General features: G+C 44.9%; 1 protein-coding gene across 3 annotated transcripts in view; it reads left to right on the top strand.

The window, feature by feature from the left end:
* The window catches only part of KIRREL3 (kirre like nephrin family adhesion molecule 3), a 738,745-nt gene that overhangs the window by 470,379 nt on the left and 255,184 nt on the right, over positions 1-13,182 (top strand). For all 3 annotated transcript variants that reach the window (XM_074936864.1, XM_074936865.1, XM_074936866.1), the window contains exons 3-4: positions 1,653-1,802; positions 6,185-6,334. In XM_074936864.1, the coding sequence (XP_074792965.1) occupies positions 1,653-1,802; positions 6,185-6,334 (300 nt within the window). The remainder of the gene's footprint in view (positions 1-1,652; positions 1,803-6,184; positions 6,335-13,182) is intronic.

Raw genomic sequence — 13,182 nt, 5'->3', positions numbered from 1 at the left:
CCCCCTGGTGATGCCATAGAGCGGGGTGAGGCCTCATTAGGCTGCTGAAATCTTAGCAGACCCCAACAGAGCATGTTCAGAGGAAACATTTCAATTGCTTTTAACTTTGGGATGTGTAATGATTCTCTCTGTCTCTCTCCATTCCCTCGCCTCCCCCCCCCCACACACACACACTCTTTACCTATGGGGTTGTGCCTCTAGGAAGGCTAATGACGTGCGCAGTGCCGAGTGGCTTATTTTCGTTCAGCCATTTGAGCAAAAATAAAGTTGGACTTATTTTGGAAGCTGAAAAAATTGTGTTCGTCTGGTTGGGATCCCCCCCCCATGCATTTTTTTTTCTCTCCTTTAACGCAAAAAGAGCTACAGGGATTTTCCTCCAACTTTGGGCAATTAAAAAATACCCTCCGTTTTATGCTGCGGCTGAGCATGAATTGTTCACACCCATTGAAAGCAGTTTGGCGATGGATCCAAGCAAGTGGAAAGAAGGGTTATTCAAATGGATGTAGCAACAGAATAAGGACAGTTTTTGCTGTTGTGAAAGCCCGTGGATTGTTATGGCGACGGTGCTAATTCATAGATTCCAAAGCCAGAAGGGACCATTGTGACCATCTAGTCTGATCTCCTGCATAGCGCAGGCCAGAGATCTGCCCCCAAATGATTATATGAATAATGAAATGCCAGGTGCTGAATCAATGGGAGAAGAGCACAGTAAAAAGCAGTGGGCCCCAGATTTTTTTTTTTTAAACTGCCAATTAATTTCGGGTGCCTCCATTTCCAGGTGCCCAGTTGAGTCACCTTGGGCAGCGCTCGGTCACAGATCCCATTGAAGCGTGGGTGCCCAGCAGCTCAGAACATCAGACCCAAGGTGTCTCAAGATAGAAACTCAGAATTAACAGGCACTTCTTGAAACATAGAGCTAAATGCATTGAGCTGTGGTCAATCCCCTCTCCCCTGCCCAACACACACACCTTTCAGAGTATCTACCCTGAGCTGGTAGTCAATGGCACTTTCAGAAGGAGCTCTGAGTGCTTCAGTAGGTCTGAACATTTTTTCCTGGGTACCAAATCCAGACACATTCCACATGGGCCAAACTGTTTCGGCACTGGATGAAATTCTTCTCTGTGCCCAGTGTCATTAAATCCTCAATGGAAAGCTAAAATGAGATTCAAGTGGGGCATAGGCTGTGTGGGAGGTAGTGTGTCTTTGGGCTAGGGATTTAGGGGTCAGAGGTTCTACAAGCAGTGAACAGGGTGAGCCAGAAGCAGCTGGTGAAGAGGCTGGAGAATGGGCATCATAGCTGGGGTTCAGTGAATGGAATTACCTGGGGAACTCTTTGCTGCTGGGTTTGCCAGCTCTGTTGAAAGTGAACAGAATGTGTGCAAACACTGAATAAAACAGACCAGGAGAAAACACCATGTCATGAATTTCTCTCCCAGTCAGGAGCCAATCCATGCTGAACTCTGCCTGGGATTGTAAGTGGCTTGTTCATAATCACAGCAATAAGGGTCACAGAATTTAGTCCTGGGTTGCTAATGAAGGGGATACATGATCTTGCACCCCAAGCCTCTGAATTGCATTTTAAACACAATACATCTTTGCAGGCTTTTGGGTGCAGCATTTGACCTTCTTGCTGTTTTTTTGTCTTTCTCCAGGCCAAGCATCTTCCTTTACGCAGCAGCCTCAAGATCAGGTGGTGATAGCCGGACAGCCCGTGACTCTGCTGTGTGCAATCCCTGAGTACAATGGCATTGTGCTGTGGATTAAAGATGGACTCGCCCTAGGAGTAGGCCGGGATCTCTCAAGTAAGCCTTGCAAGATTCCTCTGTCCTCTTCCACTCAACAGATGAGCTGTCAGCAATGGGCAGGTCTGCGAGGCAGACAGACTGAGACTGATGCAAGGGCGAAATGTGCACTATTTAAAGAAGGGGTAAAAATTTCAAAGACTGTTAAGTGGTATTAAAGCCCCGATGCCCAGAGGTATTTAGCCACCTAACTCCCATTTAAGAATCCTTTTGAGGAACTGGGCCTAAGAGCCTAAGGTATGGCTGCACTGCAATTAGATACCCACAGAAGGCCATGCCAGCTGACTTGGGCTAAGGGGATGTTTAATTGTGGTGTAGATACTTGGGCTGCAGCCTGAGCTCTGGGACCCTCCCACCTTGCAGGATCCTAGAGCCTGGGCTCCAGCCTGAGCCCGAATGTCTACACCACAATTAAACAGCCCCCTGAGCCTCTCGTCTGTCAGAGGCCAGCTGCGGGTGTCTAATTGCATTGTAGATGTACCCTGAGCCTCATTGAAAATCAATGGAACTTGGGCTCCTCTGTGCCTAAATCCCTTTTGAAAATTGGACTTTGGCTCCTAAGTCACTTAGGTACCTTTGAAAATGTTACCCAAGATCTTTACTTTGCCACTTGGTTACCCACAGGCTGGAATTATTTAATCACACACAAGGCACATGGCAGTTGAAAGGTTATTGCAGATGGACAAGACTCCTAAATAAAGCTGGTCAAGAAATCTTTTATTTCCCATGAACAATTTTGCTGAAAATGAACAATGTTCATTTCTGGTGAACCATTTCATGGGATTTGGCGGGGTTGCATCTAACACTCTCAAACTGGGGGGGAAAAAAGTTCAACAACCCCCACCCAAAATTTCAACGCAAATGCTACTTTTCAGAGGAAAATCGTTTGTAGTTTGGGGACAAATTTTTTCCACCAGTTTTATTCCTGAGTTCTACTCCACCTGTCACCTGGTAAATGAGACTCTGAGCAAAGCACTGAACCAAGGGTGGGAGCCACCGAGGAACTTCTAGGTGCCTAGAAAAGCACAGGAACAACACTGCAATCCACAAAACCAACTTAGGCACCTAGGCTCCCTGTACAATGAATGGGAAGATATAGGTGCCAGGATCCACAAAAGACAACAGGGAGCCACCTAAACTAGCCAATGGGAGATGCTGACGAGAGAGTGTGTGCTAAGCCCTGCCCCCCCCCATTGGAGTTCCATGCCTAAATCCAGCTGCTGCGAGGTGTCTAGCTCTGCTTGTGAACCACAAATGCCTGAAGTCAGGGTGCTTATGCTGTTTCTTGAGGAAATGAGTTAAGCACCTGCCTTGTCCCACACACAGTCTCCAGAGAAGGAGACGGTGCTGCAAAAGGTAAGGTGGCCACCATGACCTCTTCCCCCGCCCCCCTCCGGATTTTGAATCTGACCCAGTCTGGTAGGTAGCCTATGAGCACACCTACTGGATCAGACCCCCCATGGAATTCAGGCTGCCGAACACCTGCCTTCCTCCACTTTGTGAATCGCTCTGCGGCATAGGAAGGAGATAAGTGTCTGGAGGCCTAGCAGGAGGCAGCAGTGTGCAAGCCTAGAGAAAGAAACGTGGTTAGATATTTGGTTGCATGGGTGGGTTCTCCCTGTGTGCTGTCCCAGCTCTGTGCAGCCATTTGGCACAGGAGACCTTGAGCAAAGCGTCCAACGACCACAAAGCTCCATTAAGGTATGAAGGCACCCAGCCAGTTTTATTGTCGACGAAGCACAGTAATAGCACCTGGAAGGCTCTATGAGGATACTAAGACATGTATGCCCGTGACAATGGACGCAGCTCAGTCAGTGGCGGGACTTTCCACAGTCCCCTAGATTGGCCAAAGATACGCCTTCTGAGATACATATTTGTACCCTGATATAAACAGTTACATACTGTTATCCTGACCTTATCTTTTAGGAGGGGTCAGTGTGTTTCTGTTATCCCTGGCTAATGTTTTTGTACCATCCTTGATATTGGGATGTGTTTGGGTGAGTTCTCTGTACTTCGCACTTCTTAGGGACATGTATTTCTGCACTATCGGCCCTGGTTTTGCCAGATTCTGTGAGTAGGTCCTGCCTCATAGCAGTCCTCTGATACAAGGGCTTATGTCTCAGGCTCTCTTCCTACTACAGGTGCCGAGAGAACTTTTACCCTGAAAACGCAGGCGCCGTGTTTAGGTGCCTGCCGGGTTCAGCAGAAGTTTTGTTGATCGCAGTGGAGCCAAAACTGAGATTTTTGGCACCTAAACTCAAGACCTAGGTGCCTAAGTACCTTTGAAGATCTGAGCCCAAGTGCTTAACTTTAAGCATGGGCTTAAATCCCAGTGACAGATAGAAATGATACATGAGCTTAAAGTTAAGCATGTGCTTAAATGCTTTGTTAATTATGGATCTACTACAGTAGATAGTGCTGACAACTTTTCCCCATCCCTCCTGCCCTCCAAGTAAACTCATCTGGCTGGGGCATGGAAAGGAAACAATGTCTGAAGTGCAGGTGCAAACCACTGCATCTTTACAAGCTGCTCCTGAAGAAAAATGAATGTTTATCCAGGTGTTGCCTGTGGCACATAGTGTTTGGGAAATATATATGCAAATGTTGCAAAACAGGCTGTCATTCATGATATCTGCATGGCAATTTCAGATGCTGCCTATTTAAATGTCTTGTGTTTTTCCATCTGTGTGTATTGCAAACACTGACCCATGTGATAATACTGAAAACTTTTCACACCAGAGAACACCATAAACAAAGGCAACGTGTCTCCATTTTTGCATGCCAAATCTGAAACCCATAGGGCCTGATTTACAGAAGGGCTGAGCACCAACAGTTCCCATTGAGCTTCATGGAAGCTGTGGGTGCTCAGGACCTGTGAAAATGGGGCCCCAGAGTGCACAAAAGCACTGGCCGCTTCTGATAGTGGACAATCATTTCAGAGCGCAAGTTAGTGGAAGAGGTGGGAAGCGAACCCACATTATCATTTTCGGTGACTTTAGACTAAGGTCTAACGCATGCTCCCTTCTTTCCTTAGTCGCTGCTTTTGTCTCAGACTTGCCTGCATGTGCAATCCCTTCTTTAAAGCCATTTCAAAGCTTGATGCAGTACATTTCCATGTACATTAGAGATCTGAACCTTCCCTACAAGACATTGCATGGTGAACTGGTAACAACTCCACTGAAGCTCCTGGCTCGTGCAAACAACTTGGACAGTTAGCAGATCTGGGTCTGCTTTAGCAAGAGAAATTGCCAGCTTGCATGATACCACCTCAGCTAGTCACCTAATTAGCTAACTGCAAACAAACCCATCATTTGTATTTGTTACAGTTCAGGAGAGCAAATCCTGCTTTTGAGAGCTTGCAAAACAAAAAAACACAAGAGAGTGCCAAGATGCCTGCACCACATGGTGCATTAATCATCATCAGCTAGGGAAGACCTGGGCAATAGAATCCTTCGCTCCAGCATAGTTCAGACTACCAGCAAAATGAAGTTGGTGATGGTTATGACTCTCAATTCCTCATTAGGCCTTGCTCCAGAAGCTCGTTAAGCACATGCTGCACTTTAAGCTCATTGAAAATAATGGAACTACTCCTGCTTCAAGTTCAACAGCTGTATCCTGTGTATTGGATCAGGGCCCTCAAACTTGCTGCTTTTAGCACCTTCAGTCTGAGCGCTTTGGAGATGTTAATGAACTAGGTCACACGGCAGGGCAGTGGCAGAACCACAAATAGTGGGATTAGTGGAGTTGCTCACCTTGGAAGCCTTTTGCAGCATGATATTTCTAACCAATGCAAATATCAGGGCAACGACAGCAAGAGGCAGAGATCCTGGGAAAGGACTGTTTGTTACAGATGCGGCAGGCCCCAGGTCTGATTCATTCCCATGTTTGGTTTCCTTTCAGGTTTCAATGAGCTGATAAGCACGAATTCGCTTCACTTTTCTGCTGAGACCTTCCTTCTCAGATACACATTAAGTGTGACCCTTGAACTCCTGATAAACTGCCAGTGTGGCCCTGTAAACAGCCACACTAGCAACATAGCTCAGTTGTTGCTTAAAGCTCACCCCCTTTCTGGGGTGTTCCTTTTTATTCCTTAGCTTGAATCCCTTCCTGAACTCCTAGGAGTGTCCCTGCAGCACCTGCTCTCCCCACATCTAGCTCTCCTTCATCTTAAAGGAATTCTCAGTCTCCTACAATGAGACCCACGCGATCTGGCTACCATGATGAGTCAGCAGAATGGCTCTGCACCTCTGTTAAGGTGCCTAGAACCTGATAGCTGGTCACAGGCCCTGTGCTGGGGAAAGTCTGGGAATCTTGATTTACATTACAAACTCTTAATTATCTAGCTATTACTGCCTGGCTACAGCCTTACTTGTATTTTGCAGGCTATCCGCGCTATTTGGTTGTGGGGGACCATTTGTCGGGAGAACATCACCTGAAAATCCTGAGGGCAGATCTCCAAGATGATGCCATTTACGAGTGCCAGGCCATTCAGGCAGCCATCCGATCCAGACCAGCCCGGCTGACTGTTCTTGGTAAGTCCTGTCTCCCCACTGGCATGGGCACACTGGGGGAGTTATTTTGTTTTCTTCCTTGGGATTGCAATGAGTGGCTTTTTCAAAATGTATTTCTTTGGTAAACCAGCTGGTTCAGAAAGGAACTCATGGTCCGAGCTATCTGCGCAGCATATTGATCTGAAGGGGGAATGTATAAGGAGCCCATGACCCATACACAGCTGAAGTAATCTTAGGATAAATCACACATACAGAGCTAGAACCCTGGTACTTCAGCTCTGCAAGTATAGGTGCCAATTCAGCAAAGCACTAAGCACACACATAACGTTAAGCACATAAGCAGTCCGTGACTTCAGTGGGATTGTGACAGCGCGAGGTCCCATCCTATCTTCTGCTCTGTCTATACAGAGTATTCAGTTGTCTATTTACATTGTTCTTCCCACCACCATTACTCATCCATACACCACATCTGCCCCTCCTCCGTCTTCTGTCCAGGAGAGGAAAGGGAAGAGATCTCCCCACCCAGAGATCCTTCTTGGTTCTGGCTTCACTAGCTTGCCTCTCTGCCCAGCACATCCTTCCTGTGCTGCCTCCTACCCTCTGCGTTAATGTGCTAATTAGCTTTTTAGTCCTCTGCAGCCCATTCTAATCTGCTAATTAGGTCCACTCCCAGAGGAATTAATTGCTATTTAAGTGATCAGAGTGCTGGCTCAGCTGCTGATTCCCAGCACTCTGACTCAGGGCTCAGTCACCTGCTTAAAGTTACATACATCATGCTTACCTGCTTGGCTGGATTGGGCCATAAGAGTCTACCACTTCAAGAGAGAGATTTCTCAAGGCTGGTAGTAGCAGTAGGTTCTTTACCCTCAGGCCATTCACAAGAGGTCAATCTCTGTCTCTCTCCCTAATGCACAGCCCACTGCTGAAGGGAATGTGCATTGTGGGATTGTAATGGAAGGACTTTCTGTACTGGTTTACTGGCACTGTGCCAATATACTGTGCTGATGAGGGGCTTGTGTCCCTCTGGGAAGGGGAATAACTATGCTGGTAAAAGTGGATGGTGTTATTATAAGGACACAAAATTAAATGTGGATATGTGTCGGGGGGAGGTTTGCTAGTAAAACTTTCTAGTGCAGACTAGGCCTTAGTGAAGCTGCTGAGGAAATGTAAGTATTTTGCTTGAAATTTCAAAAGAAATGTTTTGCTTCACAAAAAAACCCAGAATTTTTCTGATTTTTTTTTTTCCCAATGAAAAACCAAAACATTCCCAATTTTTTGGTAAAAATTTTCAGTTTTCAAAAAGCAAATGCTTTTGGGATTTGGGTGGAATTCCTGTGGAAATTTTCCTTTATTTTTGTGGAAAAAAGATAATTTCTTTTTTTTTAAAAAAACCACTTTGATGGAAATGTTTTGATCAGTTCTAATTATTAGTGAGCAAAAAACCCCACTTCATTAATAACGTTTAAATTGTGCATCAATGGAGTATATCTACCAGAGAAAATTACTTCTAATTTATAGATATAATTTCCAAAGAATAATTCTTTGAACTCAAACAGCCTCTAAAGCATGAAAGAAATCTGGAAATGAACAGGAAAGTAACACAGTCCTATTATTCATGCCCTACACTCCTCCTCCACTTAAATCACCCCATGCTAGCTACTTCTCCGCATCTTCCCTAATCTGTGTCTCCTTCTTGTGTTGTGTAATAATAATATGTTACAGAAGACATACAAAAGAAATAATGTTATTTAATTAGAACTAAAGATTCCAAAATGAATTTAGTCCCAGGGTGCATAAGCATACGTCAGAACTGAGAGCTATTGCAACATGTCGATTTGAGCAGTAAGACATTTTTATGGATCAAAGGGAAATCATTATTATCTGTGGGGTTATGGAATGTGTTGGATAGATGTTCAAGTGAATATACATGGTACTTGCTAATTGGCACATTTACCTAGGCTGTTTAGCCGCTCACATTTGTAGTATCTTTTTTCTTTTAAGTATATTAAAGTTATAGCACATTGGAATATGAGATTTGCAAACTCCTGGCAATGCGTTCCTCTTAACTTTACATGTATTTATGCAGGTGGTCAGGGGAAATTTAAGATTGGCTAGGGAGGTGTCTGTGGTAAATCCGATGAATCATTAGCGGTCCATTGACAAAAGTTTGAGTACCTTTGTATTAGGACACCTTGTCCATCTATCTGTCATCAGGAATGAAGATGAAGCTAGCCACAGACTACATTTAGTGACTCTGGCCGGCCCTCAGTAGGAAAATTCAGTGGGTATGTAATGAGCAGGAGCCCTGTGTATTGAGAGAGAGGTCTGCTGCCTAACAATCGGTTGATAACATTTGGTGCATTGAGCTACAGGTACAATTTACTGTACATTAGGGAAGCAAAGGGCATATTTATACAGGAAAATGGAGAGAAATTTCAGGTAGTTACCAGAGTATAATGCCACCAGCTGTGCAGATATTTATGTTTAATTCAAATCTTGTTCATGCGGACTCAACTGGCCTGCTTTATTTCTGAGTTAAGTGAGCTCCACAAGCATCTCCATGATGAGATGGGTAGAGTATCCCTCAGTTACAGTGCACTGGGTGAGGGGAATGTGACAGGCTACATAAGAACAGCCATACTGGGTCAGACCAAAGGTCCACCTAGCCCAGTATCCTGTCTTCTGACAGTAGCCAATGCCAGGTGCCCCAGAGGGAATGAACAGAACAGGTAATCATGTGATCCATCCCCTGTCGCCCATTCCCAGCGTCTGGCTAATAGCCATTGATGGACCTATGCTCCATGAATTATCTAGTTCTTTTTTGAACCCTGTTATAGTCTTGGCCTTCACAACATCCTCTAGCAAAGAGTTCCACAGGTTGACTGTGTGTTGTGTGAAGAAATACTTCCTTTTGTTTGTTTTAAACCTGCTGCCTATTAATTTCATTTGGTGACCCCTAGTTCTTATGTTTTGAGTAGGAGTAAATAACACTTCCTTATTCACTTTCTCCCCACCAGTCATGATTTTATAGACCTCTACCATATCCCCCCTTAGTCGTCTCTTTTCCAAGCTGAAAAGTCCCAGTCTTATTCCTCTCTCCTCATGTGGAAGCTGTTCCATACCTCTAATCTTTTTGTTCCCTTTTTCTGAACCTTTTCCAATTCCAATATATCTTTTTTGATATGGGACAACCACATCTGCACACAGTATTCAAGTTGTGGGCTTACCATGGATTTATATAGAAGCAATATATTTTCTATCTTATCTATCCTTTTCTTAATGATTCCCAACGTTTTGTTAGCTTTTTTTGACTGCCGCTGCACATTGAGCGACTGGTCTAGTTACCACTTAAGTCAATGTAATTTAAATTGTTCAGGGGTGTGAAAAAGACAGCCCCCGAAGTGACATAAGTTACAGCGACATAAGCGCTGTCCACACTGGCACTGTCTGTGGGAGACCCTCTTCCACCGACATAGTTTCCATCTCTCACAGAGGTGGAGTAATTATGCTGATGGGAGAGCGCTCTGAGACTTGTCCTGAGTCACTGGCTCTGCTGCTTTGAGTGTAGATCAGGGAGTCGAGTCTTGCTCGGACAAATAGCATGATCTTGGCTAAGTCACTAAGGACGGAGATTTCAAATTGGGTGCCGTTACCAGGTAGGCGAGCGTCATCTCTGACGATCACATCCCTTACTTAAGTGTCTAAATATGGACTAATGCACCTAATTTTAATTTGAGAATGTTGGCCATAACTTCTCTGAGACAAATTCAGTGGTGTTGCACAATGGCTGTAAGTCAGGGCAAAATCTGAGGAGTCCGAATATACCCCTCTGTAAAATACGTGTAATAATAGCTGCCCGTGTGTGTGTGCTTTGGGATCCTTACGTGGCAGACATATGGAAATGCCAAGTATCACAACTGGCAGTGAAGACTGCTTATTTGACTGGCCAAGTGGAGGCAGGATGTAGAGTGAATTACTTCCGCTAGCTCTTTCCTGGTCACTGTATTACCCAGCTTAACATCCTGCCTGTAGAGGGCCCCATAAGGGCCAAAGGAGACAAAACGAAAGTAGCATCCTGAGCTTGGAGGATCCTGGGTTGTGGGCAGAGCCAGAGGCTGCATGGGAACAGGAGCAGTAGCCTGGAGGCAGCAACTTGGGCACTGGCTGCAGAGAGAAGGCTGGGCCCTTGGCTGCTTCCCTGCCTGGCTTTCAGCCCTATAGCTGTCTGTTGTGCTTTCTAGCAGGAGACCAACAGTATCAGCGGCAGGAATTTAAAGGTCAACAGCTGCAGGAACTCATGGGGTGCTTTTACCATATTCCTTGTACTGCGCTGCCCCTAAGGGTTGGGAACTGCTGATCTGATCATTTTTTGGTAGAGTTAGTTGGAAGATATTCTTTATTTTTCCACAGAAAAATACCAATGAAAAGGGGGGAAAAAAGCATTTGAATTTTTTTGCTTTTGTTTTTTCAGTTAAATGGAAACCATTTTTGTCCACTCCCCCCTTCCTTCTCTTTTCCCCATTTTTTTTACACTTACGTTTTTGTTCGCTTCCCTTCCCCCCTCCCCCCCAATCAAAGAACTGGAAAATTTCTACCAAAATGAATGTATTCCATGAAAATTGAAAAGCCATTTTTTGGTTGAAAAATACTCATACTCAAAGTCTGGGAGTGTGGCTGGGGGCCCACCAAGGGCAAGAGCCATCTACAGCACATGCCTCCAGCCTATGGTACACAAAACACCCTACCAGACATGTAGCGGGGATAGGAATACCACTGACATCCTAGTGTTACAGTATGTTTACTTGCAGTATATTATTCAGACACTAGATGTCTGTGTGTGCTATATAGCATTCCAGACAGGGTATGGTCTCTGGTAAACAAAGGAAGCACAGCTGAGACTTGAGCTATGTGGAAGCCTGTTTGTTGGTGTCTGTTATTTTCAGTTGTTTTGTTTAATGTCTTTTGATTTAAGAAGATCTGTGATTCCATGTGCTGTAACACAGAGATTACAGTTCCCACAGTACATGAGACTAGAGAAGCAAATTTGGTGCTGCTTCTTTAGTAGATCCCTCCTACATTCCCAAACCCTTGACATATTTCAGCGCAGGTAGATCCTCATTTGGGATTGGTTATGCCTCCCCTGTACCTCCCAAATTGCAACATCACATGCCAAAATATACAAAGTAATTATCCTTAAATCAAACTCCAATAAGCATTTTTCTTACTGTCTGCCTGTATATTCCTACTATTAGCGATGGAAATCTTTTGTGGGTGTACTGTGAAATCAACATTTGCTGACATTGATTTCACTGTACACACACAAACCAACCACAAAATTATTTCCATCGATGATAATAGAAATATACAGACAGGCCCAGTAAGAAACATGCTGCTTGAGAGCTTAGTGGAGTTTGATTTAAGGATATTTACTTTGCCTATTTGGGCATGTGATGTTGCAATTTGTTTTAATGGTTACGTTTTAACTTTTTTAATCTCGACATCTACTACAGTCATCAAAAATTGTCTGATCCTCCCCACTGACTGACCTTCCTCCTTCCCCACATTTTCACCCAGTTTTGAGAGCTGAAATTGATAAAAGTAGAAAAAAATGCTTAAAAACAAACATCAATATCTGTCAAAATTATAAAACAAACAAACCTTGAATTCTGCCGGGCCTTTTTCTTCTCCCCACTGCTGACCCAGCAGATCCACTCCACCAGCTTCCAGGCCTGTATTTCCCTTCAGACTTCTTTCTCATTGATCCAAGAGGTACATAAGTGTAATGACTTTATAAAACACAGAAGCTGGAGCCTTTCAAGTGTATTAATAGCAAGCAGGCAATCTCTAAAAGTTGGAAGAAAGTTACCCTGAGGCTTGTAGGAGGTGGTTGCCTTGGAAGTTTTATTACTGTTTATCGGAGTCCATGATGCACTCCAAGAGATTTATTGCTCGGGCTTGCCCAAGGAAAGAACCATTAACACAGTCACATTAAAGCAACAGGGTCCGGGTGGAGCTCCGCGGGCGGAGCATTGAGAGTGAGGACGGCAATGCCCGAGAACTAATTGTCTTTCTCTCTGCTGGTGGTGGTGATATGGACACAGGCACCATGTGGGGACTGGTAATGAGACCAAGCCATTCCCTTCAGTGGCAGTGATTTCTCTTTATTTACAGGGGCGCTCGCTGCATTTATAGAGGAAGGCAAAGCTATTGCAGCTGTTTTTTAGGCCTACAATCTAATAAAACTGTGTACACGGCCACTATAAAACCATACCGCTGTACAAATAACCGGCAGCTCTGTGTCCACAAACTATGTACAGCTCTGTACAAAGACAAAGGACTTGGGGCTGGCTCTAACACTCTTCTAAATAGTTTCCCTGTACCATGGTGACCCTTCCTTGCAGCGAGTTTGCCTCTGAATCCTCCTCACCTCTGGGTTTTACACAGCTGTATCTCCTGCTAGAGAACTGTTCCATTATGCCAGGGGAGGTGGGTTTCCACACACTGCTGGAAGGAAAGGTGCTTCAAGCTCCTTCCTAACTGGGAGTGTGTTGCTGCATCCCACCTGGAAGTGCGCCTGAGAGATCTGCAGCTCTTCCAAATGCAGGGTAGTGGGCCAGATCCTCAGCTGCTAGAAATCAGCATAGCTCCATTGAGCTAATATACACCAGTTGAGGGCCTGGCTCATTATGTTGTAGTTGACTGGCTACTGCATGTGTGTAGCAGTGTCCTCCATGGGATAGAATCCAAGCTGCTCAAACTGTATGTCATAGGCCCTCTACTGGTGCAGCTAATAGAGATTAATCTTTCGCTGAAGGCCCCTTAGGCCCGTCAGTCAGACTCCACCATGTGTCCCCAGTCCCCCTTTGATT

This window comes from Natator depressus, chromosome 22 (genome assembly GCF_965152275.1).
Source record: "Natator depressus isolate rNatDep1 chromosome 22, rNatDep2.hap1, whole genome shotgun sequence".
NCBI lineage: Eukaryota > Metazoa > Chordata > Testudines > Cheloniidae > Natator > Natator depressus.
The sequence above is the reverse complement of the archived record's forward strand: the minus strand, read 5'-3'. Positions and strand labels throughout refer to the sequence as shown.